The following is a 19,703-nucleotide window of genomic DNA, read 5'->3' as shown; positions in this document are numbered from 1 at the left end:
CAGTCCGAGTGCTCCAGTTTTTAAAATATTGAAGTGCTTTCCCAGCTGTGAAGTACGTATGTACGGTCTTTAAGCTGACTGTTCTCTTTATTGACTTGTCACTTCTGATCTAAGCATTGTCCTTGCTTACAGCACCTTTGAAACAAATTCCCCTAACCTCTTTTCCAAATTGCTTTCCTCGCCTTTTCACTTTAAACACACGATCCTGGTCATTTTGAAAATTGCCAGACAGAACCAGTCATTGATCAGTATGCTCAGTCTTTAATGCTCAGTTTTAACCCAACGTCTTTGGAGTCTCTAAAAACGTTCGGTTAAAAGGGTGCAGCTGAGTGTGAGCGCTGGCAGTTCTGCCGCAGAATAAGAGGGCGGAGTCGCCTGCAGTGACAGACACAAAGCTGATAAGTCCGTTTCTTCTGCCTGCAAGTGATGCCTGGTAGTGGCCCAGATCTCGTTCTTACAAAGGACAGAATTATCTCGAACCTGCAGGACATACCTCTGTGAAGTCCTCTGCACTTGTGGGAGATTTATTTTGTGAAACACGAACGTAGAGTAGAGACCGGCACGCAGAGTGAGAGGTCGGCAGTGAGGACTGCAGCATGGAGGTACCTGTGGTCATCTTTCCCTCTGTTTACGGTAAAGCGAGCGGTCCTGCTTTTGTGGAATGACGCTTCCCGGAGGTGAACGTTCAGGCTGAAGTGCGTTTTCCTCTCTTCGCAACAAATGGTACCGTGATTGTGCCTTACGGAAATTCGCTAAGAGCTGCACGCTGTTTGAAAGTGATATCTTGGGTTTTTGTCGTTCCTGACTTCTCCTAGACTGATCCCGTTGAGAACACGTGTGTGCGGAATCCGAGCGTCCGGGTTTGCATCCAGTCAAGGTCCACATGTCCTCCCACTTCTTGCGAAGCTGAGCCAGCTAAGGTGCCTCCCCGGGGTAGCCCCGCTCTCCAGCTTGTCACTTGTCAGAAAGAGGGAATCGAGAAACAAGTGAAAGCCGACTCTTGTTTGACTCAAATATATTCTGTAATAAGTCACGGTCTACTGGAGAGCATTGCATTATTATTATAATGTAAATAGGACCGTAAAACAAAAGCAGAAAATTGTCCCCCCCCAAGTTCAACCTAAAACAGACAAACATTTATTTCATTAGAAAGGTAGTCTGTATCTGAAGTAGAGGACTGTGGAGCAGAGGGCGGGGTTCTCTAAATCTCGGGATTATCAGATACAAACCTTGGAGGCACACAGCTGTGTCAGGTGCCATTCTCAGATTTTAACTCTTCTGATCTAAAAAGATATGTGTAACTGCCGCAAAGTAGAGCTTAAAATTAAAATTGCCATTGCCGGCCGCTGAACAGTTTACTCTAACTGCCCGTCAGCAGTAGGCATTCGGCCGTCCCCTGCCTTGCGGTACACCAAACCACCACGACCACCACACCAGTGTTGTTCTGCACCCCACGTGAATGCTTTCAAACAGCCGGCTGGCCACTTTTCTCAGCAGAGGTCATTGTCTCAACGAGTCGGAAGGGCGTTGTGCCTCAGTGGGTGCGGCTCAGGTCGTCCGCTCTGCGCACAGTGCTGCCGCCGCCCCTTTGTTTCCCGTGTCGTCTCTGGAGCCGGGAGCAGATGGCCCACCTGGGAAAGCTGTCTGAAATGAAGGGATCCGTGGTTCGAGTCTAATTGGGTCTTTTCCAACCCTGCGAGCGACGACCGCAGACTGCTTAAGTTGATGACGCTCTGCTTTGTCTTAATCGTTGTTTTGAGTTTATACGTTTTGACTGTTGAAATCTTTGGAGCGTAGAGAGAATAGCAAACGCCCGTGTGGCCACCATCCACAGATGTAGCAGATGTGGACATTTTTGCCCTGCTCTTTGCCAATTTGTTTTCAGAGAAAGTTGAAACACCCTTCCCTGTACCGTTCCCCTTCCTCCTTCCTCAGACGCGTCTAAAGACCCTGCCATTGATGTACTTTCTCTTCTTCAGTTTTACGTTTTACTTCATCTGTAGACAGCAATCACACCTGATAACATTTGCTTTACGTTTATGTTTTACACACAGGTTATCTGTATCTTCCTGTAACCGCTTTCATTCAACGTGATGCTTTTGAACTTTCCTCCTGCAGATACGTGTCCATTTAGTCCACTCGTTACAACCGTTACGTCATATTTTGTTGTATGAATATACCACAACCATGTATGCATCCTCCTGTTGTTGGAAATTTGGGCTATTTAATGATGTCGTATTATTGGATATCTGTTTCCAATTTTTGTTGTCATAATCAGTGCTAAAGTGAACATTCTAATAGCTGTCTGCTTTTGTGTGTGCAGAGTGTGATTAGCTATGTACCTGGGAGTTGAATTATTGGATTGTATGGTATGTGCATTCTCAACTTTAACTAGATTTTGCCAAATTATTTTCCACAGTGGTTGAACCAATTTTCACTCCCACCAGCAGTGTATGAGAGTTCCCCATTTTCCCACATCTTCACCAACCCTTGGTACTGTCACACATTAACTTTTGCCAATTTGATGGGTATGGAGTGGGATTTTTAATTTGCATTTCTCTGATCTTAGTGTTAACTCAGCATCCTTTTGTATGTTTATTGACCACTGGTGATTTGCCTGTATGTCTTTTGTCTGTTTTTCCATTGAATTGTTTCTTTTGTTTTGTAACTGTTCTTTATATAATCTGGATACTAATCCTTAGCTGGCTTATATGCACTGCAAATACTTTCTTCCCATCTGTAGCTTATTTTATAATTTTATTTGGTATCTTTTTGTCTTGCAACAGTGTTTATTTTAAAGTAGTCTTATATATATATATCAATCATCTCCTCTATGACTCCTGTTTTTTTCATGCATTTCTAAAGCAGTTCTGCCCTATGCAGCATTTATAAAAGTTTTCTTCCATATTTTTCCTGAAAGTTTAAATTTTTTTATTTTACATGTTTAAGACCTTAAGCTGAAATTGGTTGTTACAAATTATGTGAAATGGGGTTCTAAATCCATTTTTCTCAGGGGTGCCTGGGTGGCTCAGTCAGTTAAGTATCCTACTCTTCATTTTGGCTCAGATCATGATCTCACGGTTTGTGAGATCGAGCCCTGCATCTGGTTCTGCACTGACAGCACGGAGCCTGCTTGAGATTCTCTCTCCTTCCCTGTCTGCCCCTCCCCCTCTTGTTCCTTCTCTCTCTCTCTCTCTCTCTCTCTCTCTCTCTGTCTTTCTCAAAATAAACTTTAAATAAATAAATCTGTTTTTCTCATATGAACAACTAATTCTCTTATATTTCCCTCATTGATTTGTAAAACTCTTTCTGCTTTATATAAATGGATCTGTTTGGGGGTTCTTTATTCTCTTCTTCTGGTTTTGTTTTTTGTTTTTTGGGGTTTTTTGTTTGTTTGTTTTGTTTTTTTGGTCTGTTCCTGCACCAGCATCACATTATCTTGATTACGATAAGCCTGAAGTAATTCACCTGGTGTGATTGACCACTCCCACCCACCTTATTCTTTTTCATTTTCTTTTTTTCACCCTTTAGTTTTACATATGACTTTTGTGATCAGCTTGTCAGATTCCATATGGGGCTTTTGATTAATTGCGTTGAATTTATAGATTCATCTGAGGAGAATTGACATCTTTGTGGTTGGGTCTTTCCGTCTGTGAACATGATATATACATATCATTTAGATACTCTTTTATATCCTTCAATAAAGTTTCATTTTTTTTCTTTATTAGTTGACTTCAGATTGCTTGTTAGATTTGTTCCTAGGCATAGGTACCTTGAAGAATGGGATCTTTCCCAAATAGTATTTTTATTTGGCATTGCTGGTCTTTGTGAACTCTGTTAATCTTGTCTCCAACACCCTTACTTCATTCCTTTTTATTCAAAACTTCTCTGAGATTTTCTGTGTAAATTCTAATGTCAATTTTGTTTCCTGTTGTTTTTTATTAACTTTCACATAGGTATTCAGTGTTGCTCTTTTACTTCTCATGTTTACCTTTTTCGGCATTAATTTATAAATAGGGTTGAAAACTTTTTCAAGCTATTTAAAGGTAAATTAAATTTAAAGGTAACCTCACAATTAAGCAGAAAATTCTGAGAAACTCAATTCCATTCTAAGGTTATAAAGCATATAAAATATTCGGTTTATATAGTAACAAAGACAAAGACCATCCATTTTTGTCTTAACGTTTTAAAATATTCTGTAACTTTGTTCAAAGCTAGCTTTTTCCTCTTGCCTGCTTGCTTCGCATCCTAAAGTAATTCTTTGTGCCTTTTTTTTTAAACTTCGCTAATTAAGTGATGTCTCTTTTCCAGTAAAATCACTGGTTCCTTTCATTAAAAGAAATATCTTACACTAATGCCTGTAGAATAAAGATATGACTTTTAACTTTTAAATTTGCATGTTAAGTTCTGAATTCCAATAATATTAAACAGTCTAGCTTCCTTCTTTGGAAATTGATTTCTGCACAAAATCCCATTAATCATTCTCTCTCTCTCGCTCTTTCTCTCTTCCTCACTTCCTCATTCTACACACACGTGCACACATGCACACGCACACACACACACTTAAACACAAATCCAGTGAATTGTGTTCCATATATGTAACATACATTCTGTATATAGAAGTTAGAAGTTAAAAGACTTCTAAATATTTTGATTATAAATCCTGCTTTAAAAAACTCAGGAACTTTTAAGAATTAATGGGGGCATATTCAGATGAACTCAAAAATTAATATCCTCATTTTTTATGTAGACTACATGCTGTGATGTTTTTGTTTTCTGTGTGGATTCTCTTTTCTAAATCATTTCTTTTTAAATTTTGAGACAATTATTTTTTTGCTAATTGAGCAACTGTTTCGTTTGTAGATGTTGCAGGCTGAAATTTAAATTATCAACACTATGAGAATTTTAGCTTCATTGAGATATTATTTGCCTTATTGATGTCTTGCTTGGCTTTATTTACTTTGATTTATTTTTAGAGATGTTTGAAATAGATGGAGTGTTTCATGATCTCTGTTTCCTCTCTTGCCCCCGGATTCAGACTGTAGACAGTACTCCTCTTCCTGTTCACACACCGACCTTAAGGAAAAAGGGATGTCCTGCTTCAACTGGCTTTCCAGCTAAGGTACTCAATCTAGATACAAGCATGATGGGTTCTGGAAAAAAAAGTACTAATAATGGGTTTCTTCTGCTTTTTGTATTTGTTGTAATTTGTGCTGTTGGTTCTCTCACAATCACAAACATAAAAAGCTTGGAAAGAAAAGGAAAAAAATTGTATATGAATGGAAATAATCACCACCTGGAAAGGTAGGACGAGTGTTCCAGACCTTGTTTTCTTTTTATTCCGTCTTTTCTCAATTTTTTTTCATTTCAATCTAAATCAAAAATGACAGTTGAGAATGGGAGGGCTGTCTTGAAGTGCATGGTTTGGTTGGTTTTATTTATTTGGCAAAAAAGCTGACAAGTTGGAGTATTACGCCTTTTCTTTTTTAAGCATTTCTGAGTTTTTGAAACATTTCTGTTTTTGAAGTATATTCTCCTTTTACTTCATGCTGTTAAAGATTTTTTTCAAATCAGTTATGGGCACTTAACGAATTGAAGGGGAAATAAAATAATTGAGAAACCAATTTTTCCAAAATCCCAAACAACTTTTTATTATTAATTATTCTCATTTTAAAATATAAAATCTGGAATCCATAGTAGTGGAGGAACAGACGACTTGAGTATACCATACACACAGCATTAGCTTGCACACAAACACATTTTTGATTAAGGAGAAAGACTACAGACTTGCAGAGTTCAGAAGAATGCTGGATTTGTGTTTTGCTAGTTCTTTGGGGTTATGCTTTAATACACAGTCTCATTTAAAAAAAAATTTTTTAACGTTTATTTATTTTTGAGAGAGACAGAGCGTGAGTGGGGGCAGGGTAGAGAGAGAGACAGAATCCAAAGCAGGCTCCAGGCTCTGAGCTGTCAGTACAGAGCTTGACGTGGGGCTCGAACTCACGAACCGTGAGATCATGACCTAAGCCGAAGTGTGATGCTTAACTGACAGAGCTACCCAGGAACCCCAAAATGTTTACGTGTTTTGAGACAGAGAGAGAGCAAGTGGGGGACGGGCAGAGAGAGAGGGAGACACAGAATCTGAAGCAGGCTCCAGGCTTTGAGCTGTCAGCACAGAGCCCGACTCGGGGTTCAAACCCATGAACGTGAGATCATGACCTGAGCCGAAGTCGATCGCTCAACCCACTGAGCCACCCACGCGCCCCTCTAAGTATTTGCTTTTAAATAATATCTACTATTAAAGTTAGATATACAATTAACAAAATAAATGTATAATTGAACCATAACTCGAGAAGGTTTAGGCTTCTAGAAAACACAGATTGGCATTCGTTGCTCATCTGCATAGTTAGTTCATGTAGGTAATACAATAAATGGAAATTTCTCATGAAGGGAGATTATTGCTTCTATGCTTGCTCTCTTTTTTGTGGTCTGCTTGCTTCCATTTTCCCCAATTGAACATCTTGAAGTCTGTTACTGTGAGGAATAGTGCTTAGAGGACTCACTGTAAAGAAGATGTTGAGGCCGCTCATGGAAGAATTTAAGACTGAAGTTGACAAGCCACTGAGAAAGAGACATGTTTAATGAGAAATTCAGCTGAATTGCTGTTGTTTCATTCTATTCATTGTAACTATGACTGAAGTGTTGATTATGGTAGAACATGAAGATTTAGTTGCTTAGCTCAAGCTCCTACAAAGAAATTCTAGGAATTGGAAAACTTCAATGACCTCCCTCCCCAGAATGTAAACCTTGGGCAAACCAGAGAATGAGAGACAGGTTGGTGGATCCGAAAAGCTAATGAGATACGCACAAGTATAACTGGTATAAGAGAAATACAATCTGCATAGCCTTTGCTAGATAAGGCAAAATTTTGAGGCCAAAATATGAATTTAAAATAAATAGGCACAATACGTCTCTCAAAGAGACTTCAAAAAAAAGTATATTGGTAACAGGGAGTGGGATAAGGCAGCTGTGAAGAAAAACAATTTGCAAGTGCTCACATGAAAATATAACTGCTGATGTAAAGTACCCAGCAGACAGCCTCAGTGGAAGGAACAGACTGGATATGGCAGAAGAACAAGTTAGCGAGGCGAAGATGAGATGGCTAGTCTAAGACGATACGTGGTAGAAATAGTTTCAGTATCTCTGTAGTAGGACTTTCAAGGGGAAAGAAAAAAATAGAGAGTTAGAAGTACTGGAAGAAATAAATCACCTAAAATTTTCCAGCACTTAAAGCTGAAAAACCTCACAGCAAAATACATCATTATGTGCTAGAGAGAATAGATTTTTAAAAACTCACACTTAGACACATTATAGTCAAATTTAAGGATATCACAGATCGAGACAAAGTTCAAAGTGTTAGAAGGAAAAGAACTGTGAACCCTAAAATATTAACCCAGCTATAATACCAATTATGAGAGGAAGTTAAAAATATTTTCATGTGTACAAGAACTTAGTTTATTATTCAAAAAAAAAAAAAACCCCTCATGAAAAACTCGTATACACTAACAACAAACTACCGGAAAGGAAATTAAGTAAACAATCCCATGTACAACTGCATGGAAAAGAATAAAATGCCTAGGAATAAATTTAATCAAGGAGATAGATCTGTTCACTGAAAACTATCAGACATTAATGAAAAAATTAAAAAGACACCAATAAATGGAAAAATATTCTGTGTTCATGGATTAGAGAAATTAATGTGGTTAAAGTGTCTTTAGTACATGTCAATCTGTAGGTTCAATACAGTTCTTATCAAACTTCCAGCAGCATTTTTCACAGAAATAAGGAAAACAATGCTACAATTTGTATGGAACCACAAAAGACCTCTGGACAGCCAAACAGTCTTCAGAAAGAAAAAGTTGGAAGCGTCACACTTCCTGATTTCAAACTGTGTTACAAAACCATAGTAACCAAAATGGTATGGTGCTGGCATGAAAACAGAAACATAGATCAGTGGAATAGAATAGAGAGCTCAGAAATAAATATGCATATGCCTGTTTATTGAACATGCATATGATCAATTAATTTATGACAAAGGCACCAAAAATAGACAATGGGGAAAGGATCATCTCTTCAAGAAATGATATTGGGAAAACAGGACAGTTACATGCAAAAGAATGAAACTGGACTGCTTTCTTATACCATACACAAAAATCAATTCAAAATGGATTAAAAACTTGAATGTAAGACCTGAAACCACAAAACTCCTAGAAGAAAATAGTGGGTAATCTCCTTGAGCACTGGGCTTAGCAGTGATTTTTTGGATTTTTTTTTAATGTTTATTTATTTTAGAGAGAGAGTGAGCAGAGGAGGGGCAGAGAGAGAGGGGGACACAGAATCTGAAGCAGGCTCCAGGCTCCGAGCTGTCAGCACAGAGCCCGACGCGGGGCTCGAACTCACGGACCGCGAGATCACTACCTGAGCTGAAGTCAGACACTTAACTGACTGAACCACCCAGGCGTCCCGATGACTTTTTGGATTTGATACCAAAAGCAAAGACAATGAAACAAAAGCAAAAGTCAGTGAAGTGGAACTACATCAAACTGAAAAACTTCACAGCAAAGAAACCCATTACCAACATGAAAAGGCAACCTACCGAATGAGAAAAAATACTGTAAATCATGTATCTGGTAAGGGGTTCATATCCAAAATAGAAGAGCACTCCTACAACGCAATAGCAAAAACCAAAAACGTAATCCAGTTGAAAGATGGGCGGAGGACCTGAATCAACGTTTTCCCAAAGAAGATATACAAATAAATGGCCAACAACTACATAAAATGGTGTTCAGTATCACTAATTGTCAGGGAAATGAAAATCAAAATGACAATGAGATATCACCTCATGCCTGTTACGATGGCTGTCATCCAAAGGACAAGAGATACCAGGTGTTGGCGGGGATATGGAGAAAAAGGAACCCTCGTGCACTGTGGGTGAATGTAAATTGGTGCAGCCACTGTGGAAAACAGCATGGAGGTTCCTCATGCAATTCAAAATAGAAGTACCATGCGGTCCAACAACTCCACTTCAGGGCATTTATCTGAAGGAAACAAAATCACTATCTGAAAGAGATACCTGCACCCCCATGTTCAGTGCAGCATTATTTACAGTAGTCAAGACATGGGAATAATCTACGTGTCTGTTGACAGATGAACAGGTAAAGAAAATGTGGCACATGGACGCACACACACACACACACAATGGAATATTACACAGCCATAGGAAAAAGGAAAGTCTTACAATTTGTGACAACGTGACATGGGTGGACTTCGAGGGCATTTTGTTAAGTGAAATAAGAGATAGACAAATACTGTATGATCTCACTTATGTGTAGAATCTTAAAAATCTGAACTCCACAGAAATGGAGAACATATTGGTTGCCAGAGCTGGGGCTGGGAAATTAGGGAAATGGCTGAAGGAGGCTAAAAGGTACAGACTTCCAGTTATAAGGTAAGTAAGTTCTGGGGATGGATGGAAAGCATGGTGACTCTAGTTAAGGACACTGTATTGTATATTTGAAACTTGCTAAGAAAGTAGATCTTAAACGTTCTCCTCACAAGAAAAAAAACCATTGCAACTATATGAGCCGATGTGATGGATGTTAACTTATGGTGATCATTTTGCACTACATACATCCACCAAGCCATTGTGGTAGACACCTTAAACCGACATGTTTCGTGTCCGTCATCTCTCAGTAAAACTGGAAGACAGAAGAGTAAGTATTCTTGGAGGAAGTACTCCATCAAAAAAGATGGATAAAGCCACATGGCCGCTGTGAGAGATTTGGGAAATAGGGTGACTAGGTATCTCAGAGAACTTTCCTGTGATCCACAAACATAAGGACCCTCGCTCTACAAAGTGGAAGGGAAAGGAAATGCAGATTCAGAGCAGTCCAGAATTAAGTTCGAGACAAACACAGTGGAGGTGAGTGTAAGGGTCAGATGAGGTGAACATGGTTAGGCATTTGTCTCTCCTTGGGAAGCGCTGCGGAGACAGCATAGCATGGTCGTTACCGTGGCAGGTTCCCAGCAGGGTCTCCCGAATTGCACGCTCCGCTCCGTCACACTCTCTGGGTGGACGGACTCAAGCGAGTTACGTACCTTTCCCTGCTTCATTTCCTCATCAGAAAACGAGTACAACCATAGGACCCATTTCACTGGATTCTTTAGAGTTTTAAAGAAGCTTAATATTTGTAAATACCTTAGAACAGTCCCTGACAGAGTAGTATCGTGTAAACGTTTAAGTATTGGCAACTTGATGAGGAAAGTGAGCCCAAGTGTGGATCTCAGCAGGCTGGAAGAAATAAACAGAAGACGAGCACATAAAATGTGTGATTTTCATACCTGCAGAAGGGATGCTATCCAGTGAATGACGGCAGGAAAGAGAAAAGAGAAGAAAACATGGTGGCCTGGTACTGATAACCGTGCAGTGAATTGTCTCAAATCCTAATGGCTTAAAAAAAAAAATGTTTTTATGACGCTCCCAGTTTTGTGGGTCTGAATTTGAGAAGGGCTCCTCTGGGAAGTTGTCACTAAGGGTCTGCCGTGGAGGGTGGCCAACTGTCAGCCAAGGCTGCAGGTGTGTGCAAGTTCGGCTGCGTGTCCAGGACGGCTCCCTCCGGTGACGGACAGCTCATGCTCTTGGCCTGGCCAGATGACGGCCGCAGCCTTCCTACGTGGCGGCTGCCTCTCCAGAGTGAGCGCACCGCGAGAACTAGCGTGAAGCCGCGTGGCTAAACGCAAAGGTGTGCGCAAGGGGGTAAAGCAAAGGAACGTAGATGTCACAGATACACACCATGATGTGGAGTTTAAGGTGTAAAACATCAAGGGGCATGAAAGGGGGCAGTGTATACCAACAAAGGGAATAATAGACAAAGAAGATCGTGATCGTGAATGTGTATGGGCCTGACAGTTAAGCCCCACGCTACCTGAAGCAAGAACTGAGAACTCGGAGAAGCAGGGTAGAGACAGATTGGAGATTTTAATCCACACTGATCATACCGACAGCATAGTGGGGCAAACGCAGGGCAGAGGACGGAGGGTTAGTACCCACAGGCACCAAGAGCTCTTCCAAACCACAGAATGAAGTGTGCCTGAGGTAACTGGCCAAAAGCCAGGAATAAGCAGATGAAAAGTCAAAATGACTGACACCGAAAAGATGGTCAGGGGGCCTGGGCGGCTCAGTCAGTTAAGCCTCTCACTCTTGGAATCGGCTCGGGTCACCATCTCACGGTTTCGTGAGTTTGAGCCCCGCATCAGGCTCTGGAGCCTGCTTGGGATTCTCTCTCTCCCTCTCTGCCCCCTGCCTCACTCACGCTGTCTCGGTCTCTCTCAAATAAATAAAAGAATTTTTTTTTTTTAATGAAAATAAAAAGGTGGTCAAACTTACTAGAAGTTGGGGCAAAGCAGTTTAAAGTAGTAATGAGTGGTCTCTTAGCATTTGTGGTGTACGTGCCCTTGTTATCAGTAGGATACTATGACGCATTACGGGTGCCAGTGTGATTCAGTTCCAGCTTTTTAAATGCAATGTAAAAATGATGAAAAATAAGTGTCAGTGAGTCTTTAGAATCCAGTGAATGGAGGATTCTGGGAACTTGGTCACCACGACAGCATGGTTTTTAAATCTCTCCATAAAAACAGACCAACTGAATAGATATGAAAACTTAAAAAAAAAAAAACAAAAAAACAGATGGGACCTGAACAGTAGATGAGAAGATTTTCCCATGAACTCCAAAACTCAAACTGATAGGGGAAAAAAAAAAAGTCATCTGAAGACTCCCCATGTTATTAAACATCGTGCTAGAAAAAACAGAGGTGAAGCAGAGGGATTCATGATAATCCCAGAGCCAGAAAACCACAAGCACAAGCACGCGCTGCTGGGCATCTCAAAGAAGACACAGAAGTGAGTTTCCAGCCTCCACTCCTTCCTGCAGCCAAGGGCAAGGGAGTCGACACGGTGGGAAGGTGGTCCAGTGCTACGATTGTAAGGTCTCGGAACCAGCTGGTCAGAATGTCCTTCCAGATGGCAGCCCCAAACTAAGGAGGGCTGGCGGGGATTGGTTCAAAACTGAGCCAGACAGGAAAGGAAAGAGAAGGTCCAGACAATGAAGGAGAGTGGGGAGGAAGAGCTCAGAAAGCACAGGTCATTTTTAAAAATCATTTTATGAAAATGATAGAAAAGAGAGTCAAAGGCATGGAGCTAGAAGAATTACCCTGGCCCACCCCACCCTCATAGATGTACAGGAAAAGTCACTTTCAGTGAGGAACTGAAAATGGTCACAGTCAAATCTCACATGCACAAAACGGGAAGAGCGGGCATTGTATCTTCACAAAAAATGGAAGTGTGCCAGAAAGGGCCTTCTGCAAAACCATTGAAAACTGCAATCAGTGTTTCAGAAGAAATTGAGGGAACAGTAGAAACTGTGAAATAAAAATTGGAAATCGCAATCTAGAAACTTAGAAATGAGTGCTGGAGAATGCAAGATTTGAAGAGACATGACAGAAATCCGGATACAGCCTGACCTGTAAGGAATTTGGGAGTAAATAAACTCAACAGATCACTTATGAGAAACAGAAGATGGAAAGGAGATTTTTTTAATCAAAAAGTGAGAGAAAGGTAAAAAGGATTTGAGAAAAGTGATGGACATAAAAGAAAGGCAAAGAGGGGCCAATGTTTATATAATAGGAGTCTCTGAAAGCAACAGAAAATATGAAAATCTATATTCAAGAAGATTTTCCAAAATAAAGCAGACTTGATTACCCTGTATGTTATCTAACTAGAATTGAAATAAAGACTTGAAGCAAAAAATAAAATAAAGCAGACTTGGAACTCCTATGACAGAGGCCCACACCATAACCGAGAAAATAACCCAGACAAAACAAAACACATTCCAGCAAACTATTGGTCTTTGAAGAAAAAGAAGAATACTGGACACATAGGCAAAAAGTAGTAAGTCACTCAAGGAGGAAAAAAAATGAAATTTTCATCAGACTTTTCAATAGCAGCCCTACACCAGAAAACAATCAGATAACATTTAAGATACCCGAGGAAAGTGTGAGTCAAAGGTTTTTCCGCCTTTGTGACTTTGTGTTTGACAACTTCATTGAGGTATAACTGATAAACAAAAAACTGCATGTAGTTAATGTAACAACTTGATGAGTTTGGAATATCAAAGATTTTTGAGGATTTTAGGTTTTTTAAGGATAATAAAGCACCCGTGAAAAATAAAAACCACAGCATGCAAGAACTCAAGAAATGTTCCCACAAGCCCTTCTGGAAGGATACAGAGAGGACAAGCTTCAGATCAACCAGAATGATAAGGCACCAGGTACCTTTAGGGACAGGAGTGAAAAGAGGAGTCTAGAATGAATTGGGGAATTGGTTCAGAATCCACAGAAAGCACCGTTAAAGCATCTTTCAGAACTCAACAGCTTACCCCCCCCAACTCAGCAGTATGTTCATTTTGTGGAATAAGCAAGCCAGAGACCGCAGACTGAGGGACGCCAGGCTCAGTGGTTGGTGACAGAGGGGAGGTGTTGAACTAGAAGTAGTGAGATTTTGCAAAAGTCTGCAAACTGAAGGTAAGACTCCAAAACCCATTTCCCCTGCTTAGCTCCCAGAATGTTGGCGATGGGTTTATCGCTTCCTCCTTCCGTCCCCTCCTTGGAGGATTTCAGTGGATTCTCTGAAGAATTGAATGGCCCAGAAAAGACTTCCAGATAATGGCAGTTGAGAATCCCAAAGAGACAGCTGGGTTCTTATCAATGGCACATACACACACATACTGCCTAAAAATAAACCAAAAAACTTTCCACTAAGCTTTTTTACTGATTTACATTTAAATACGAACAAATTCCCAAGGATCAGATATTTTAGGAAATCCACTAGCAAAAGAAAAAGATCCAAAGGAACAAAAAATTTCCTATTTTCATTGAAGGATAAAGAGGCAGTGCCACGCAGAAGGAACAAAAAGGAATAACTAGAAAAACAGGAAGAGTCCTTTGAAAGTTAAAGATAGGACAAGCATTTAAGAAATGTTTTAGATGAGTTGGGACATAAATTTGAGAAAATCTCTTAAAACTTATTGCAAAAGGATGGATAGAAAATAAAATTTGAGAAATCAATATCCAAAAAACAAAAAAATTCCGGTAAAATAACAGAAAAAAAGAAAAGGAAATTGTACTAAATAATACACTTTCTGTAACCTAAGGGCAAGATTCCTGTGTGCAGAGTCCTGCCAGTTCCCAGCACGGTGGGTGACAGATACCTCCTCCTGGGCACATCACTGTGTGATGTTTCAGGACACCAAGAATATGGAGAACTTTTGTAAACCACCCAGAGATCAAACAGATCACATTCAAATGATCAGGAACTGAACTGGCGCCATACTTGTTAACGGAAAAATGCAGAGAACGGTTGTCAGGTAAAATGATTTCAAGCGAGAATGTTTGATTCCTCATCAAGTGTTTTATCAATTTTGAGAGGGAAACAAGCATTTTCAGAAAATCAGGATCTTCTAAAAGCGTATCGCCCAGGCCCTGCTTTCTAAGTAAACCACTAAGAAATGAATTCCAGCAAAACGAGGGAGGAGACGAAGACGGAGAAGGCTTAGGGTCCACAGGAGAGAGAATCCCACACGGGTTGGTTGAGAGACTGAAGCCTGTGGCCGAAAGCAGAGCAGGAAAGCAACAGGCTCCAGGAACGACACTTCAGGTCAGTGAACACAGGGTAGAAGAGTCTGGAAGGCTTCCTTCCTCACGTGGTAAATCGATTCTAGGGCATTTTACAGTCCCTTTGGAGAATCTGGGGATGATTCATGAGTGAGACTTAGAAAATTAACTTTAAAAGACGGAGGACGTCCTTCATTTCAGAGAAATAAAAAGATTACACAGGAAAGATGCAGCTATAGTATGCTTCTCGACTCATTGATGATTCCATGGTCACAATAACTTACACATTAAATGTAAAATGCGACCCCAGACACAAAGAGCAGCAGGTGTAATAGTGCCAAATCCTTCTCTTCCATAACGGGAAGTCCGCATAATGTCTCAAAGCAAGAAACCGCAGTATGCTCTTGCTTGGGTTTTGGTTTGGTTTTGTTTTTGCCAGAAATACGGAGATACATTACAGAAGGGGGCAAACAGCTGGAAGGGGTTAAAAGAAATCACTTCTAGGAGGGACGACCTGGGGCAAGAGGGATGCTTCTGCTTGACTGAGCATTGTGATACTACTGTTTTCCTTTTTAAACTGTGTACGTGTATTAGTTTGATTTAAACAATTAAAAACATGCATAGGAGAACATGTGGAGAAATTGGGCGATGAAAATAAGATCTCAAATCGTAAACGTAAGACGGAAATATTGCTGGACTCTATCACATCAAAATTAAAGATGTTTGTACAGTGAAAGCTTGGTTAATAGGGGCTATTCGGTGGTGACTATCTAGCAAAGGATATTTGCAATGTGCAACACCAATATGGGATCAACCTCTAGAACATGTATGAAACCCCTGCAACTCTCTATGGAAAAGATTAGAAAACTGTTGAAAAACTGACGAACGATCTGAATAAGTAATTCTCAGAAAAGGAACTCCTAATGGTCAACAAGCATGTGAAGAAATGTCCAATCTCATTAGTAACTGGAGAAATTAAAAATTAATCCTTTAAAAATTATTATCACTTTATACTCACCAGATTGCCAAAAATTACGTAAGGTAACTTCAAGGACAAGAAGAAACAGACGGCTTCGCACACAGCTAGTAGAAGTGTAAACGATCCGGGGCGCCCGGGTGGCTCAGTGGGTGAAGCGACCGACTTCGGCTCAGGTCATGACCTCACGGTGGGCGGGTTCAAGTCCCGCGTCGGACCCTGAGCTGTCGGCACAGCTGCTTCGGATTCTGCGTCTCCCTCTCTGTCTGCCTCTCCACCACTCACGCCCTGTCTTTCCTCTCTCAAAAAAAACATTAAAAAAAAAATGTGGTTTTTTTTTTTGAGTATAAATGATACACCCATTCTGGAGGGCGGCGTGGCATTGTGGAGTGGACGTAGAGCACAGCAGCCGGCAACCTCACGGATTCAGGAGAGCCTTATACGGATCCAGTCGGCAACGCGGTAGAGACGCTTGTTGCTACGGGTGGTAGCAGAAAGATGGATCAAGTGTGGCTGGTGCGCTCACCAGAGCCCCTGTGAAATCTACACTAGCAGCACAAAGTACCTAATTTCTCGGGATATGTACATACCCAAGGGCCTGTGTAAACCCAGTTACACCGGGTGCCAGATCCCATGGGGAAGGAGGGGAGTAGAACAGCCGGGATGAAGGGAAAAAACAAGAAGGCAAAATAAAACCAGAGTGAGGCCTCCCCCAAGCTCTCTGATAATATTTCACGGACTAAATATTAACAAGGTTTGTGCACTTAACGTTCCTCCCCGCAAAGTAAAATTTACTCTATGTTTCTTAAAAGAAGAAGGAATGTCCATAATTATATCAACGTAAAAGTGTTTAAAGGGAAAGGAAGAGCCTTTTTTGAAAATTGGTTTTAAAAGGAAGGTTTGTAAGAGGTGAAGACTTGTTGTTATCAGTGGTAAAATTTTCATAGCAACAGGGAAGTTTTAAGCTTTTACCGGGGTTCGTAAATGGTTCAACTGTGTCCTCACAGCTTCTGCTAAAGACATTTTACCTTCTCCAGTGAGGAGCTTGAAGTCTACAACAGGGACAAAACTGGAGTAGAAAAGAGCCCTTCTTTCTGTCCACCTCTTTCAAAGTCAAGTTTATAGTTAATTCTCCCTTTACTCCAAACTGTCACATAGTCTAAAACTCTAATTTGGGCCCATGCTTTAGATTTAATGCCCCTTTTCCTAGACAATTTTTCATCTTTCCTTCCTCCTCGAACTACCCTTTGGGGAAGTATTAGAAATCAAATACTAACCAGGACGCAGGAAAAGCGATCTTAGAAAGGTCAGAAGCCAAGCAGGCTGGATCCTAGGGGTGGATTCGTGTATCTTTCTACGACTGGTCCTCTCACCCCCACCAAAACCAAAGCCGGAATCCTGCTGTGTGATGCCTAGAGTCAGTGCCGTCAGAATCGTGATCTTTGATTATGTTCTGCTTTATACTGTCCTTAGTTGAGATCAGTGAAACATGGGCCCCTTACTCTTTGTAGTAACTCCCATCCCTTCCCAATTTAATCAGCACCTACCGGTTGGGTCGCTGGTCAGTTAAATAGTGCTCTGCTAAAGCACTGTTTCTCGTTCCTAGCATACGCAGTTAAAATACCGGCATCCTGAGTGGATCTCTGAAAAAATTACAATGTGTTTTGTTAGCAATTTCTTGGGTATTGTGAAGAATTACTATGACATTTGTCATGGCCACAGTACTATTGCTGATATTTCCGAGCTGTCTGTTATCCCTTAGAAGAAGAAAGAATGAAGTTCCCCACCTTAAGCTGCTTATCAGTTTTTCTCTCGTGATAAAAGCCTCCAGAGCAAATCAGGAAACCAACTTGGCGTCTTTTGTATTTTAACGTATTTTAAACACTTGAAGATACTAAAAAATTTATTCTGGATAGTTCCCCAAAGAATAAAAAATTAAAGGGATGCCTGAGTGGCTCAGTCGGTTGAGCATCTGACTCTTGGTTTCAGCTCAGGTCATGATTCCAGGGTCGTGGGATCGAACCCCATGTCATGCTCCGTGCTGAGTGTGGAGCCTGCTTGGGATTCTCTCTCTGTCTCTCTCTCTCTCTGTCTCTCTCTCTCTCTCTCTCTCTCTCTTCCTCTCCCTCTCTCTCTCCCTCCCTGCGCCCCCTCCCTGCACCCCCTCCTCTGCCTCCCTGTTCGCACATGCTCTCTCTAAAATTAAAATAATAGGGGCACCTGGGTGGCTCAGTCAGTTAAGCGTCCGACTTCGGCTCAGTTCATGATCTCGCGGTCCATGAGTTCAAGCCCCGCGTCGGGCTCTGTACTGACAGCTCAGAGCCTGGAGCCTGTTTCAGATTCTGTGTCTCCCTCTCTCTCTGACCCTCCCCTGTTCATGCTCTGTCTCTCTCTATCTCAAAAATAAACGTTAAAAAAAATATTTTTTTAATTAAAATAATAAAATACAAAGCAAAAACTTAAGAGTAAAAATTGGTATACAGGGGAAACATTGAGCAAGGTTTTATATGATACTCACAAATTAGGTGCTTGTATTTTTATCACAGGCATTGAGGCCCCTGGTCTTGACCTAACTATGTGTCACGTGGTTTGGGGGTTTTTTAAGGAGCATATTCTACATGTTTTGGAATGATCAGACCTTGCGAGATGACAGAATCAGACACGTCAGCTTGAATTTTAACTCTGCCATTAACTGTATATCCATGAGTAACTGATGATTTTCTCTGAGTCTCAAGGAAATATTATCCGTCTTTACGGGGGTATTATCTTCATTAAATGAGATGAGGTATATGAATTATTGGCACAATGTCTGTTGGTGGGGGCTCAGTCCACACGGGATCAATTTTAGAGTTAATACAGAGGTAGTCTGTGTTCTACTTGGAATCGCGTCAGACCCCAGTGCTGCTTTGAAGCCTTTGTGGTGTATAAATCACATATTGAGAAGAGCAGAACTTATTTTTAACTTAAATTTTAAAGCTTTGAATGGTCCCTTTAGTTTTTTAATAAGATACATTAGTTTCATAAAATGAAGACTACTTTATAAACAGGATTGCATTGGCATTTGCATATTATTGGAATATAGAATAAAGTTCTTACTAGTTTAAATCAGTCACAAATATAAAAAAGAAATAGTCAAATTTGTTTTCAAAAATAAATACGTTCTAAATGCTTACTCTACTCCAGCCCTGTTTGAAAGGCTTTATATTCACGTGTTCACACCATGAAGTAGATACCATTATTGAACCTATTTTATAGAATGAGGAGAGCAAGACACAGAGGAGTTAAATAGTTTATTAATTACTCCAGAGAGGTAATTTGAAGAGGAGAGGCATGTTCCAGATCACTGAAGTCTATGTTGACTTACCGCCAGATAGAACAGATGTGACTTGGAGAACTTTACTGGATTTGCCATAAGAAGTTTCCGGCTGCCGTCTTTCTCTCTCTAGAATAGTGTGTGTGTGTGTGTTTGTCTACTGAAGGGTAGGTAATACCACCTGCTTCCATAGGAGGAAACAGATTTGTTAAGCATATTGTTGGTTCTTGGTCCCAGAAAGTAAAATACTTGTTTTGTAGCAGGGACGAGAATTTTCAGTTACTCTGTTCTTCCAAAGAAGGTATAAAAGCATATGAAATTTCTGTTTTTGTAAAGGTATAAATATGTGACATTTCACTTAACTCTTTGCTGAAGGATAATTTGAAGAATTTGTAAAAATCCTGACTCAAACTTTGTGAGCAAAAAGAAAAAAAAAAGCCACAGTTTTTAGGTTTTCAAATGTCATTCAAGAACGATTATTTAACTTCTTATATTATTTATAGCATCACCTAGCTCAGTATTGCCTAATAAAAATATTTGAAAAGCGTAAATTACAGAACGATATGGGAAATGAAAATGATTCATCCCACTTATATTTAGAATATTTTCTAGGAGCTCGTGTGGGGCCCAGGGAGTCACATTATGGAAATCCTTTAAGTAATTGGTGTTCTTAATAATTGGTATATA

At 40.4% G+C, this 19,703-nt stretch overlaps 1 protein-coding gene across 16 annotated transcripts in view; it reads left to right on the top strand.

The window, feature by feature from the left end:
- The window catches only part of CDC42BPA (CDC42 binding protein kinase alpha), a 322,044-nt gene that overhangs the window by 269,800 nt on the left and 32,541 nt on the right, over nucleotides 1-19,703 (top strand). For 14 of the 16 annotated variants that reach the window (XM_078441190.2, XM_078441187.2, XM_081791830.1 and 11 more), the window contains one exon: nucleotides 5,039-5,122. In XM_078441190.2, coding sequence (XP_078297316.1) covers nucleotides 5,039-5,122 — 84 coding nt within the window. Of the gene's footprint in view, nucleotides 1-815; nucleotides 921-5,038; nucleotides 5,123-19,703 lie in introns of all 16 variants that reach the window. The other 2 variants (XM_078441192.2, XM_078441191.2) reach the window with 1 other exon arrangement.

This window comes from Panthera onca, chromosome F1, assembly GCF_046562875.1.
Source record: "Panthera onca isolate mPanOnc1 chromosome F1, mPanOnc1 haplotype 2, whole genome shotgun sequence".
NCBI classification, from domain to species: Eukaryota; Metazoa; Chordata; class Mammalia; order Carnivora; family Felidae; genus Panthera; species Panthera onca.
Note: the sequence above shows the minus strand (reverse complement) of the source record. Positions and strands in the feature narration are given on the sequence as shown.